Genomic DNA, 13,831 nt, shown 5'->3' with positions numbered 1-13,831 from the left:
GGATGCAGCTGAAAAACCTCAACGTTAAGTAAGAGAACAAAGCTGCAGAGGAATACTCACAACAGGATACAATTTACAACCAATATAAAAATATGCAAAACTTTACATGTTATTTAGAGTGTCATACATATTTATCAACTCTGTAACAAAAAGCAGAGGAAAAATGAATACAGAATGCGAAATACTGCTTGCTCTTGTAGGAGAGGCAGAGGAAGAAAACTACTGGGGGGAACCCAGGGAGTTGCAGAAGCACTGGTAACGCTCTGTTTCTAAAACCAGGTTGGGGGGCACACAGTGAGTGTTCACCTTCGTCCTTTATTCCTCACACACAAGTTATAAATACTCTTTTGGGTCTAAAAATTATTTTATATTAAAAACAACTGGATAGGGACTTCCCTGGTGGTCCAGTGGTTAAGAATCCACCTTTCAATGCAGGGGACACGGGTTCGATCCCTAGTCGGGGAGCCAAGATCCCACATTCTGCGGGGCAGCTGAGCCTGTGCGGGGCAACTACTGAGCCTGCACACCACAACTACAGAGCCCACGCGCTCTGGAGCCCGCACACCACAACTAGAGAGAAGCCCGAGAAGCCCGTACGCCACAAAGAGCCTGCGTGCCGCAATGAAAGATCCCGTGCGCTACAACTAAGACCCAATGCCAAAAATAAATAAATAATATTAAAAAAAAAATAAACAAACAAAAAACTGGATATACTCTGACACAGCAATTTTATTTCTAGGAACTGATACTACAAATACACTGAAAAATAGCACAGATACAAAGCTATTCATTACAGCACTCTCACTAACGGTAAATGTTTAAAAGTCACCTAAATGCCCTTCAGTCACACCAAATTCATCATGACATATCCATTCAGTGGACTATTTACTACACAGTCTTTAAAGAGAAAGAGATCTTTACATACTGAAGCGTACGTAAAGATCTTTAAGAAGCATCTTTAAGAAATATCAAATGACGAAAAGCTCCAAAACAGTGTGTGTTGTTTGCTACAATTCTTTTTAATGCTGTTCTACAAATAAATCTTTCCAGACTTTGTCCTTGACAGAAGATCAAACTGAAAACCAAAAGGACTCTGGGTCAATAAACACCCTTTAAATAAATATTTCAAAAGTTCAGGCTCTGGGTGGTAATCAATCGCAATGGAGCAGGAGAGTCTCAAAGGAGGATTTCTTGGGCGGGGGTGGGGGAGGAGATTTAAAAGATGTGATACCATCCTTAGAGGCTGGGATCTAAGAAGATCATAAAGTCTTCAACTTGAAGATGGATGGAAGAAGAGAAAGGCATTTAAGTTTTTCAAAAACAAGGACTCTGACACCTCAGAGCTCTCCTGGAAAAAAGTACTTGATGTTAAAATACATCCAAGCAGGTGATGAATCAAAATAATGGGATAGAAGGAACTGTAGTAACAGAAATTGTGGGCAGCAGTAATTGCATATAAGTGCAAGAGTAAACAATGAATGGGATATGGTCATAGAAAAAAAGTGATATTCCAACAGAGCAAACTAAACTAACACAAAACAGCAAAACCCTAACAAAAATGGGAGAGAGAAAAAGGGGAGGTGGGCTGAAGTATGGTGTCATTTACTTTTCCCTCTGTCTTAGCAGGGTGTCAATTGATACAACCTAAAATTGAAACATGCAATTTTGTTAAAAAGCTAGAGCGATTCCAACTTATCCTCATCATGTATTTTCTTAATCTTTTAGGGAGTTTTTAGAAACTACTATTTCTTGAGATGAAGAAATAACTGTCCTATGTCCAGCAATTTCATATTTCACTTTGGCTTCTTTTATTTACTTTAAATTATGTTGTATTGAACTGAATCATTTTACATAAAGCAAGCATATACAGCACTCCTCCTTAATATGAAGTTATCTATCTGCCAGGCTTTCTCCTTGTATACATGCATGAATTCTCTTGAATGAATCTCATTTAATAATGGTTATTTCATGATGATGACTGCATGAATTTTTTAAATCTTTTTTTCTATATTGCTTGAATTTTTCAATGATAAACAAATATCATTTGTCTGAAAACAAACTCATTCTAAAGAAAACAGACTTTTCAAAAACTACATAGGGGCTTCCCTGGTGGCGCAGTGGTTGAGAGTCCGCCTGCCGATGCAGGGGATGTGGGTTCATGCCCCGGTCCGGGAGGATCCCCCATGCCGCGGAGCGGCTGGGCCCGTGAGCCATGGCCGCTGAGCCTGCGCGTCCGGAGCCTGTGCTCCGCAATGGGAGAGGCCACAACAGGGAGAGGCCCGTGTACCACACAAAAAAAAAAAAAACAAACATAAATTGAAGAAATTGTAAATGACACACCTGAAGAAAAATCAAGTAATCAAAAAAAGCAACATGGATAATCTGAACAATTAGTAGAGATGAAGTCAAAGTTAGATTCAATTATCTGCAAGTGAAAAAGAGAGATTATGGATAACTCTAAACAGTGGTTAAACCAAAGCTAGTCAAAGCACAGTACAAAATGATTTTAATGTGAACTTTTAATATAAAAATCACACCTAATATTTAGTAAGGTAACATCAGTATGCAAATATTCCAATATATATATTTTTGGAACTGTTCAGAAACTTCACAGAAATAGGTTGAGTGAAAATGACCCAAAGGCTAGTATCTATTAAAACGGTCTGCTATTTTTGACTGCTCCTTGGCTGAACTCTTCTTCAAATGTTATAATAACATGCCACTGAGTCTACTTTTCCCTTGAGAAGTAATCTGGAGCACAGGTGCTGGTTAAGTTCAGTGCAACCATATTGTTCCCGCCAGCTGGACATGCTCCCCTTCACCACACAAGCTCACGGTCCCTTCATCACTCAAACCCCAGTTTCCTTTGGTGTGCCCACTCAGTCTGGAAAATCAATTACCCATTCCCTCGGGGTAAGCCCCCTCCCATTTTTTTCTCTTCTATCCCTCAGAGAGGTCTTCTACTCTGGAGGCTGAGCTCAAGAATCAATTTAGGGCTAAACTGAAAGGTTTTAGAACAGGATTTGTTAATTCCGGGACCCTGACCCCTGACCCTGAAAGATCAACGCTTTCCACTCTTCACTCCCAAATCACCAATATCAACAATAAAAGGATTCCACCATAAATACCAGTGGCATTAAAAGGAGAATTAAGAGAACACTGCAAACAGCTTTAAGCTAACAAACTTGACAATGTAGATGAAACAAATTTCTTGAAAAACACCATGTTCTAAAATGGATAGAATAAACCACCTAAGTAGCTACGTATCTGTTATAGAAACTGAATTTGTAATTTCAAAACTTCTCACAAAGAAAATTGGTCCAAATGGCTTCACTAGTGAATTGTACCAAACACGAAATAAGAAATAATATTAACCATCCACAAACTTTTCAGTAATAGAGAAGGAAGATATACTTCTCATTTCATTTTATGAAGCCAGTGTAACTCTGACAGAAGAACCTGACAAGAACATTACAAGAAAAGAAAATGACAGAGACTAAACCTCATGAACACAGATACAAAATCCTTAACAAAATATTAGGAAACTGAATCCAACACAATGAAAGGATAATACATTGAGAACAAGTGGAATTTTTTTCCCCCAGGAATGCAAGGTTGCTTCAACATTCAATAATCAGTGTAATTCACCACATTAACAGATTAAAGGAGAAAAACTGTATGATCATCATAAAAGATACAGAAAAAGTATCTGAAAAAAATCTAACATCCTTTCATAATAAAAAGTTCTCAGCAAACTGGGAATACAAAGGAACTTCCTCAATCTGATAAAGGGCATTTGTGAAAAGCCACAGCCAACATTACACATGATGATAAAACACTGAACACATCACTCCTAAGGTCAGGAACAAGGCAAGGAAGCCTGCTCTTCCACTTCTATTCAGCTCTGTACTGGTGGTCCTGACCAATGCAATAAGGTAAGGGAAAAAAATGAGCAAAAGGATAGTTTTTTAAAAAAGCAAAACAGTCTTTATTCACAGTTGATATTGTAGAATTCCTCCCAACAAAAAAATCTACAAAAATATAAATGGAATTTAAAATGAAGTCAACAAAGTTTCTGGGTATAAAGTCAATATGCAAAATTAAATTGTATTTCGATATAACTGCAACAAACAACTTGAAAAGTTAAAAATAAATTCTACTTACAATCACAGAAAAAATAAGTATCTAGAAATAAATTTAACAGAATACATTCTCGGTGAAAACTAGAAAACACTGTTGGGAGAAATTAAAGACCCTGAAAAGATGGAGAGACAGACCACACCCATAGGTCAGAACAGGGGTCGGGAAACCTTTTATTTATTTATTTTTTTGAATTTCATTTTATTTTTTTTATACAGCAGGTTCTTATTAGTTACCGATTTTATACATATTAGTGTATATATGTCAACCCCAATCTCCCAACTCATCCTACCACCACCACCGTCCCCTTGCTCCCCACTTTGTGCCCATACATTTGGGGAAACCTTTTCTTTAAAAGGCCAGATGGTAGATATTTTAGTTTCTGTGGATCACATGGTCTCTGTTGCAACTACTCTGCCATTGTAGTATGAAAGCAGTCATACACAATACATGATGAATGAGTATGGCTGTGTTCCAATAAAACTTTATTTACAAAAACAGGTGGAGGGGGCCAGATTTGACCCATGAGCCATAGTTTGCTGACCCCTGGATTAGAAGACAAAAAAATGTAAAGATGTCAATTCTTCTTCAAATAATTTATAGCTTCAATCCATTCCAATCAAAATTCCAAAAGTTTTTGTAAATACTGACAAGTTGATAACAAAATTTTTATAGAAATGTAAGGACCTAAAATAGCCTAAACAATCTTGGAAAAAAAAAGTTGGAGGAATTTATACTACCTGAGTTACTATAAAGATACAATAATCAAGACAGCAGGGTACTGGGTTAAGGATAAACAAAGAGATCAATGGAATAGTGTCCAGAAATTGGCTACAGGTATGGCCAGCTGACTTTTTTATAATGTTGCCAAAATAATTCAATGGGAAAAAAATTGTCTTTTGGACAACTAGATACTTATATGAAAAAAATTTGAATCTTGACCCATATCTTACATCAAAACCAAAAATTAACTTGAGATAGACTAGTGTCCTAAATATAAAGGCTAAAATAATAAACCTCCTCAAAGAAAACATAGGAGACTGTCTGTGCAAGTTGAGAGTTGCAATGATTTTGCAGAAAAAATACAAAAAGTTCTAAGCATAAAAAAAAAATGGATACATTAGGCTGCAAAATTTAAAAACTGCTCATCAAAGGATCTATTAAGAAAATGAAAAGGCAAGACAAAGACAGGGAAAAATATTCAAGATAACATATCTCATTTCCAGATTACATAAAGAACTCCTACAAGACAAGACAAACCCAATTTTTAGGAGACTTGGACAGATATGTCTCCAAAGAGGAACTATGAATGGCCAATAAGCACATGAAAAGATGTTCCACATCACTAGTCATCAGGGAATTGCATTTTAAAACCACAATGATAAAACAATACATACCCACTAGAATGGCTAACATTAAAAAAAAAAAAAAGTACCACCTCCAAATGTTGTAGTCTCGTTCGTACAACAACTGTGGAAAACCATTTAGTAGTTTCTTACACATAAATTTACCATATGACTCAGCAATTTCCTGTGTATTTACCCTTCAGAAATGAAAACATAAGTCCACAAAAACACTTGCATAGAATGTTCATACAGATTTATTCATAATAGGAAAAATTTTAAACAACACAAATGCCCTTCAACAGGAGGATAAACAAATTGTGATACATCCATACAATGGAACACTGCTCAGCAATAAAAAGGAAAAAACTACTGATCCATGCAAGAACATGGATGAATCTCAAAAGCTGTTTTACTCGGTGAAAGAAACCAAACGCTAAAAAGTATATACTGACTGATACCATTTTACAAAGTTCAAGAGCAGGCAAAACTCTGTTTAGGGTATGGCAGTCTAAATAGTGTTTGCCTCTGGAGGGAGGGAAGGAAATGACTGGAATTTTTTAGGGTGGTGGAAGCATCGTGTATCTTGACTGGGGTACTGGCTACATAGTGTGGACATTATCCAAAACTCAATGAAATTCAATTAAGATCTGTGCATGTAATTACAATATGTAATTATACCTCAATTTTAAAAACAAGACGTAATTTTACATCTATTAAAAATATCACCACTCAGTGTAGGTAAGGTTTTGACAAAATGATCACTCTGAGCTGTAGTTCTTTAAACCTTTAAAAAGTTTTAGATATTTGTATCAAGTGCCTTAAAAAAATGTGCCTACCCTGGAGGTCCAGTGGTTAGGGCTCTGTGCCTCCAATGCAGGGGGCACGGGTTCGATTCCTGGTGGGGGAACTAAGATCCCACCTGCCACATGGCGCGGCCAAAAATAAGTGCCTACCATAAATACATAATCAAAGCACAAAAAAGTTCTAGCAGGATAAATGAGTCGTTAAGAATGGTTATCTATTAGGGTGGGAAGGAAGAGATGGTTAAGGGGCACTTTCATTTTTTATTTGTAAATTATATGTGTGTGTATATATTTACATATACATACATATATTCAATTTACTTTTTTTAAACCCGAGATTATATTCATGTAATAACTGTGTAAAATTTAAAACAATAAAACACAGAACTCCTAAATGTTCATACCCTTTTTCTCACCATTTCACTTTGCAAAATCTTCCAAATATATTTACAATAATTATGAGTCACTTTAATAATATTTGTATCTTAAATCCCAGGCTTTTAAAAGCTTGATCATAAACTTTATAGAGCTTTTCATCATTTCTTTAAAAAGAAAATATTTTGCTCATGATAACCACATATCTTTGTGAATATACAGCAAACCACTGAATTACATACTTTAAAAGGGTGAATTTTATGCTATATGAATTAAATCAAAATTTTCAAAAAAGAAAGCCTCTTGCTTCTGAGATTACAATGATTCCTAATATTCTTTAATGTACTGATGGAACTAGAGACATTTTGTAGATGAGTGCTTTAACACATTTAAGCAATTAACACATTTTTAAACGCAAGTAATTATCAAATCTCAAAAGAGGCACACTATACCAACTATGGAAGACTGCTAACAGTCCAAACATATATATCTTTTTTGCCTTACTAACAAGATCCTAATTTTGATTCTGTTATAAAATATTTTCTTCCAGTTATAAAATATTTTATAAAATATAAAACACGCAACAGTTATAAAATATTTTCTTCCTTGGTCCCTATTGCTGTTCAGAGTAGCTGCATGATACTATTCTGGCCAATGAGCTATAAATAGAAATCTACTGCTGGAACTTCCAGGAAAGCTCCTGGTTTCCCAATAAAAGAGGGAGAGACTTGGCTTGGAATACCTCAGCCTTTCCCATCTTTTCTGCTTTGAAGTTGGAATGATGGCTGACAGTGCAGTAATGATCTTGTGACAGAACTGGAAACTAAAAGGAGACTTCCTTGGATACCTACACCAACTCTGGACTGCCTGTTTCTAAACTGCTTATAATGAGAGAAAAATAAAAGCCTTATTAATTGGTTAAGCCATTGTAGTTGAGATTCTGTTATGCGTAGGACAATATAATCCTGATACAATGATCAACGGAGTTATTGAAAAATATACACCATTATTATTTACTGACAACTAAACTAACACATCAATTAATTCAGAAGGAAAACCAACAGAGATCATACCTTAACAGCAGTATTTGGTTTCATACCACATCGGTACGTCCTTGCTATCTGTGGAGTCAGCTGGATTTCCTTGGTAAGTTGCCTCCATTTCCTACACTCAGGTTTTGTACATTGAACCTAGATGGAAAGTAAGAAGTCAAGATCAATGGGCTGGCACCTCGTGAGCTATAGCATTTCTATCTTCCACCTCTCACTTTGCCATCTTCTTCACATGATTTGGTCAACAACCGTTCAGCACTTCCAAGTAAATACCTTTTCTTCCCCTTGCGCCATCGCCACCCATAAAATCCACTTTTACCCCATCAGTCTAATTTGTGATTCAGTACTAGCTCAGGCCCCCAGAAGTGCAAAGGGGATCTTAGTACTGTTGTCAGAATGGCTTTCTAGCTCTAACCTAAGGAAACAGAGTTAAATTTAGTTGCAGGTAGTCAAAAAGTATCACACTAAAAGCAATGTGGTATCCTGGATTGCATCCTGGAACAGTAAAAAGACACTAATGAAAACACTGAAGAAATCCAAATAAGTCTGTAATATACTTATTAGTACTGCACCAATGTTAAGTTCTTAGTTCAAAATATAATCCTGGTGTGTTAGATGATAACAGTAGGAGAAACTGGGTGAAGGATATACAGGGACTCTGTACTATCCTTGTAAATTTTCTATAAATTTAAAATTATTCCAAAATAAAAAAGCATGCAGATATCCATCTGCAGAAGAATGGTGTTGGGCCCCTACTTAATACACATACAAAACTTAAAATGGATCGAACACCTTAATGTAAAGAGCTAAAATGATCAAATTCTTAGAAGAAAATATGAGTCAGTCTTCATGACCTCAGATTTGGCAGTGGATTCTTAGATATGACACCAAAAGCACAAGCATCAAAAGAAAAAATGGATAAATTGAACTTCATCAAAATTTAAAACTTCTGTGCACTAAAGGACACTATCAAGAAGTGAAAAGACAACCTAAAGAATAGGAGAAAATATTTGCAAATCACTTATCTGATCAGGGCCCAGTATCCAGAATAGATAAAGAACACTCACAATTCAACAACAAAAAGACAAACAACCCAATTTAAAAATGGGCAAAAGACTTGAATAGACATTTCTCCAAAGAAAATATACAAATGCCAGCAAGCACAAGAAAAGATGCATTAGTCATTAGGGAAATGCAAATTAAAACCACAATGAGATACCACTTCACGCCCACTAAGACAGCTATAATTTTTATTATTTATTTATTTATTTATTTTTGTGGTATGCGGGCCTCTGTTGTGGCGGGCATGAACCCGTGTCCCCTGCATCAGCAGGTGGACTCTCAACCACTGCGCCACCAGGGAAGCCCCAAGACAGCTATAATTTAAAAAACTGGTAAACATGAGTTGGTGAGGATGTGGAGAAATCTGAACTCTCATACATTGCTGGTGGGAATGAGAGATGGTGCATCAGTTAGCTATGGAAAAGAGTTATCAGTTCCTCAAAAAGTTAAACATAGATTTACTATGATCCAGCAATTTCATTCCTAGGAATGTACCCAGAAGAACTGAAAACAGATGTTCAAAAATATTTGTATACAAATATTCACAGCAGCACTGTTTGCAGTAACTAAAAGGTAGAGATGACCCAAATGTCCATCAACAGATGAAGGGATCAGTAAAATGTGGCAAATCCATAGAGTGGAATATTATTCCCCCATGAAAAGGAATGCGGTCCTAATACATGCTACCACAAGGATGATTCTCAAGTGCACTACGTTAAGTGAAAGAAGTCAAATATGAAAGGTCACATACTGCATGATTCCTTAATATAAAATATCCAAAATGGTAAATCCATAAAGACAGAAAGCAGATTAGTGGTTGCCAGGGGCTGGAGGTAGGCAGGAATGGGAGGTGACTGCTGAATGGGCACAGGTTTCCTTTGTGGATGCTGAAAATGTTTTGGAGTTAGACAGAGGTGGTGGTTGCACAACACTGTGAATGTACTAAATGCCATTGAGGTGTACACTTGAAAATGGTTAATTTTATGTGAATTTTTTGTGAATTGAAAGTTATGTGGGGACTTCCCTGGTGGCTCAGTGGTTAAGAATCTGCCTGCCAAAGCAGAGGACACGGGTTCGAGCCCTGGTCCAGGAAGATCCCACATGCCACGGAGCAACTAAGCCCGTGTGCCACAACTACTGAGCCTGTGCTCTAGAGCCCGTGCTCCACAACAAGAGAAGCCACCACAGCGAGAAGCACGCGCACTGCAATGAAGAGTAGCCCCCCCTCGCCACAACTAGAGAAAGCCCACTTGCAGCAATGAAGACCCAATGCAGCCAAAAATAAATAAATAAAATAAATAAATTTTAAAGTTATGTGAATTTCACTTCAATTAAAAATTTTTTAAGTATGCAGAGAGAAGCTCAAATTACCTGTAATATTAAATAAATTAGCAAATCATTTATTAAATGATGTTATATTTATATTATATATGCAGTTGCTAAAATATGTTTTCAAAGAACGGCTAGATGGAAAAATGATATAAAGTTAAATTAATAAAAAAACTCAGTTAGCAAAAACTTACATGCAAAGTATGATTTTAAACCTAATTAGGATTTGTATATAAAGCATAAAATTGTGTTTAAACATACACAGAAAAACATGAATAGAAAAAAAGATGAGAGAGATATGCACCAAACAGCACTGACTATCACCAGCTGGTAATGAGTCTTTAGTTTCTTCTTTACACCATAGGTTGAATTATGTGATTTCTGTACAAAAATCAAAAATGTGATTTGCTTTAACAGTTACAGAAAGAATAAATGTAATTAAAGAAAACTTTCCTAAAAATTGGTATTTTCATCCATTCCTCTTGCATTTAGCTCTACAAATCCTTTATAGAACAGTAAAGCGTTGTTATCTTCTTTACCCAGTAGGGAAGCTGCTGGTCTGCCATGAAAGCCTTGGGGCTAGGTTCAGTTTTTCCATTGCTAGTCCATATTTTTTTCCATGTAGTATATTTGTCATATCCATCCTTATGGCTGAAAAAGAATAAAAATAAATATATCAAGCTATAAGTTATTCAGGTTTTCAAAACAGGTGGCAGAAATCTTACATAAAGGACTTAACCAGCCATATTTTAAGGAGGGGGGTAGTTATCATGGCACCCATAAAACAGGTGGCATTCCTATCAGTTTTAGTACTTAAAACTATCAAGAAGGGATGGTTACCTGTCTGTCCAGCACCCTCTAGTTGTCAGCATCCTCCCCCTAATCTTTGCATTCTGCCCCCATGCATTGGCACAGAAGAAGCAGCTCCTAGATTTTTCAGAATTTGCAAACTAAGGAGAATAACTGTCTCACAGCAGATGCTTTCTGAGCACTGAGTGTGCACACACATAAGTGTACACACATGCAAACTACAGCATCAAAGTCCTGGCCCACCGGTAGTCAGCACAGGTGTGGCTGAAACAGTGGAATAATTCAGTAAGCCTGGGGGCTCAGTCATAACCATCTGACACCCTCCACCACCCAAGCCACCATCCCTTCCACCACGGAAACCTCAAACAATTATCAGAACAAACCTTCTATAGTAATGGTCAAAGCATTCATTACAGAAATGCTCCCCACAGGAGAGGTGATACCACCGGGATGTGTAGCCATTTTTGGCACATCTGAAAACAGCAAAAACGGGTAGCTTTGGTAATGAATAAACATTTCTTCTCGTTTTTTTTTTTTTTTTTAACATTTATCAAATCGTTTAAAAAAAAATTAATCAAGCACCTCCTAGGAGCCCTTTTGCCTTACCTCCAACAGACAGAATTACAACAACCAGAATTATAACAGGGGAATCCTAACAACCAGATTACAACAAGGGAAATGGAAAGGCCAACTGATACATAACAGTGGATGGTGAGGACACAGGGACTTAGATCAGTGGTACCCATCAGAAGGGCCTGGGACTTAGCAGTTTTATCAAGACTCCACGGAGTGATGATAGGGTTTTAGACATGAAAGAAGGGATGCCAGTGGCCTTGCTGCATGGGAGTGAAGGAGCGAAGTGCGGTCTTTAGTGATAACATCTGGCCCGATACTAAACAGTGAACGAATCTGGCCAGCTGGAATGGGACCATCCAGCATGCAATCTAGTAAATACAACCTACCACACAGCCAATCATGTAGTCAAAGAAGGAAATATAATGCTACTATGAACAGTACCACCACCACCTCTTTGTGATTAAAAAAACAAAACAAAAAACCAAAAACAACAACAACAAAACAACCCAGGATATGTTTTCCAGGTTTTACTGAATGTTAACTGAAGATTTTTCTCTGGAAGTAAAAGGTTATGCTTGGGTCATCCTAATAAGAATGGCAAGAGTACAGTTAGCTACACAGCTTTAATGAGACCTGTATATATCTGTTGGAGGAGAAGGTATGTTATATGAGGGAGAAAAGCAGCACAGGGAAATAAGCGTATACTTGTCTCTCCAGGGAGGTCAAGGTTCTCTCTCCTCTGCCCCCACCTCTTACCCCCCATCCCATCTCAAACTGTCCCCCCTGCCATCCCCTACCACCAGAGGTACAGCCATTGTGGATGGGACTGGAGGACACGGATTGGCAGAGTTGGGCGTGCTGTATACAAAATGGACAGACAATGTCTCTGTTGTTGGATAACAAGTATCTCTATGTATCTTCAGGAAGACTACCTTTGAGGATGAAGGCTCTCACCCGCAGGAAGGTGAGGCCAAGACCCGCCATCTAAACAGACCTTTCAGAAGCGCTGGCAAAGCACACGGGACACGCGGCTGTACAGCCGGCTTTTTCGCATTTCCTGTACTTCTTCTCTGACCCACCATCTTCATCCTCGTCTGTCGTCTCTGTGGCCTTTTTCTTCACCTGAGAAAGAACCAGCTGAGGTTAAGAGTACACCGGCAGGGCCAAAGGTAAAGGCGGTGGGAGGTTTACTACTGAAATCACTTCCACGTTAGAAGTTCTAAACGTGAAGATCAACAGCATCCTGGCAGTGGGGGAGGGGTTGATGATACAGCCATTTCCCTGAGACTGCACTGTGCAAATAACTCGCTAATTTGCTAGAAATTTAGAACTAGCACTTTGACAACAGCTCTCTGAGTAGAGAAAATGCGTATGAGCTTCTCTTAGGAAAAAGCTATTTCAACTATACTTCAATAAAAAAATTAAAAAATTTTTAAAAAGCTGCACCATCAAAAATAAAAGCCACTCTCAAATTAAGATTTTTTTCTTTACTTAGAGCAGTTATATCCTCTCAGTATTACAGATTTTAAAAACTAGACAAATTCTAGAAAAAGAATTCCATCATTCAATATTTTTCTTTAAAAAAAAAAAAAGTCCTACAAGAGAGATGGCAGCAAGTAACCTGCTAACAGCACCCAACCAACTACAAGCTGAGGTCCAAATTCCTATGAATGACACCAAGCGAAGCATGATCTGGCCCCAGCTCATATCCTGGAGGCAACCCTACAGCTGTGATTCTCTGAACACCCCATGCTGATTCACACTCTGCGCCTTTTATCCCCGCAGTTCCCTCTGCCAGATACACTTTTTTCCTACATTCTATCACTTTATCACACTGATTGTCCCAAGGTGAACTTCTCCACTAGACTGCAAGCCCCTTGAGGGCTGAAATTATATCAACTCTAATTCTTCAGTCCCAATCACAGTAGCCTGTTTTTCAAAACAGGTGCATTGAATGAACAAATGAGTGATACCTGCCTACCGGAGCTCCTCAAAGGAAGGCTATCTGGAGAATGATCAAAAGGTGCTTTTTTCTTTGTCCTCCCCCGTGGGGTTGCCATTGTATCAGAAAATCTGAAAAAAAAAAAAAACCAAACAAACATTACATATTAACATCTGCTAATACTTTCAACACTCTGGAGTCAAGTTATTATGTAATTTAGTTGGTAAGAGTGTATGTTCCGCAGTCAGATGGCCTGAGTGTGAAGCTATTGCTTTCAAGTTACTTAAGCTCGCTAAGACTACACCTCAGTGTTCTCATATATAAAATGGGCACAGCCAGAGTGTATCCTAGCATTGGTGTGAAGATTAAGTAAAATAACTAATTTAAAGCACCAGG

The 13,831-nt window shown here is 37.6% G+C and overlaps 1 protein-coding gene across 4 annotated transcripts in view; it reads right to left on the bottom strand.

Annotated features, from left to right (window-relative positions):
- Nucleotides 1-13,831, bottom strand: part of KDM1B (lysine demethylase 1B) — a 55,234-nt gene that overhangs the window by 38,035 nt on the left and 3,368 nt on the right. For 2 of the 4 annotated variants that reach the window (XM_029243742.1, XM_029243743.1), the window contains 5 exons: nt 13,467-13,566; nt 12,488-12,615; nt 11,301-11,390; nt 10,647-10,758; nt 7,738-7,854 (listed from right to left, as the gene is read on the bottom strand). In XM_029243742.1, coding sequence (XP_029099575.1) covers nt 7,738-7,854; nt 10,647-10,758; nt 11,301-11,390; nt 12,488-12,615; nt 13,467-13,553 — 534 coding nt within the window. In that variant the 5' untranslated portion in view covers nt 13,554-13,566. Of the gene's footprint in view, nt 1-7,737; nt 7,855-10,646; nt 10,759-11,300; nt 11,391-12,425; nt 12,616-13,466; nt 13,567-13,831 lie in introns of those variants that run through there. The other 2 variants (XM_029243744.1, XM_029243745.1) reach the window with 2 other exon arrangements.

This window comes from Monodon monoceros, unplaced genomic scaffold (genome assembly GCF_005190385.1).
Source record: "Monodon monoceros isolate NGI ecotype Baffin Bay Population unplaced genomic scaffold, NGI_Narwhal_1 Super_Scaffold_3, whole genome shotgun sequence".
In the NCBI taxonomy this organism is placed as follows: Eukaryota; Metazoa; Chordata; class Mammalia; order Artiodactyla; family Monodontidae; genus Monodon; species Monodon monoceros.
Note: the sequence above shows the minus strand (reverse complement) of the source record. Positions and strands in the feature narration are given on the sequence as shown.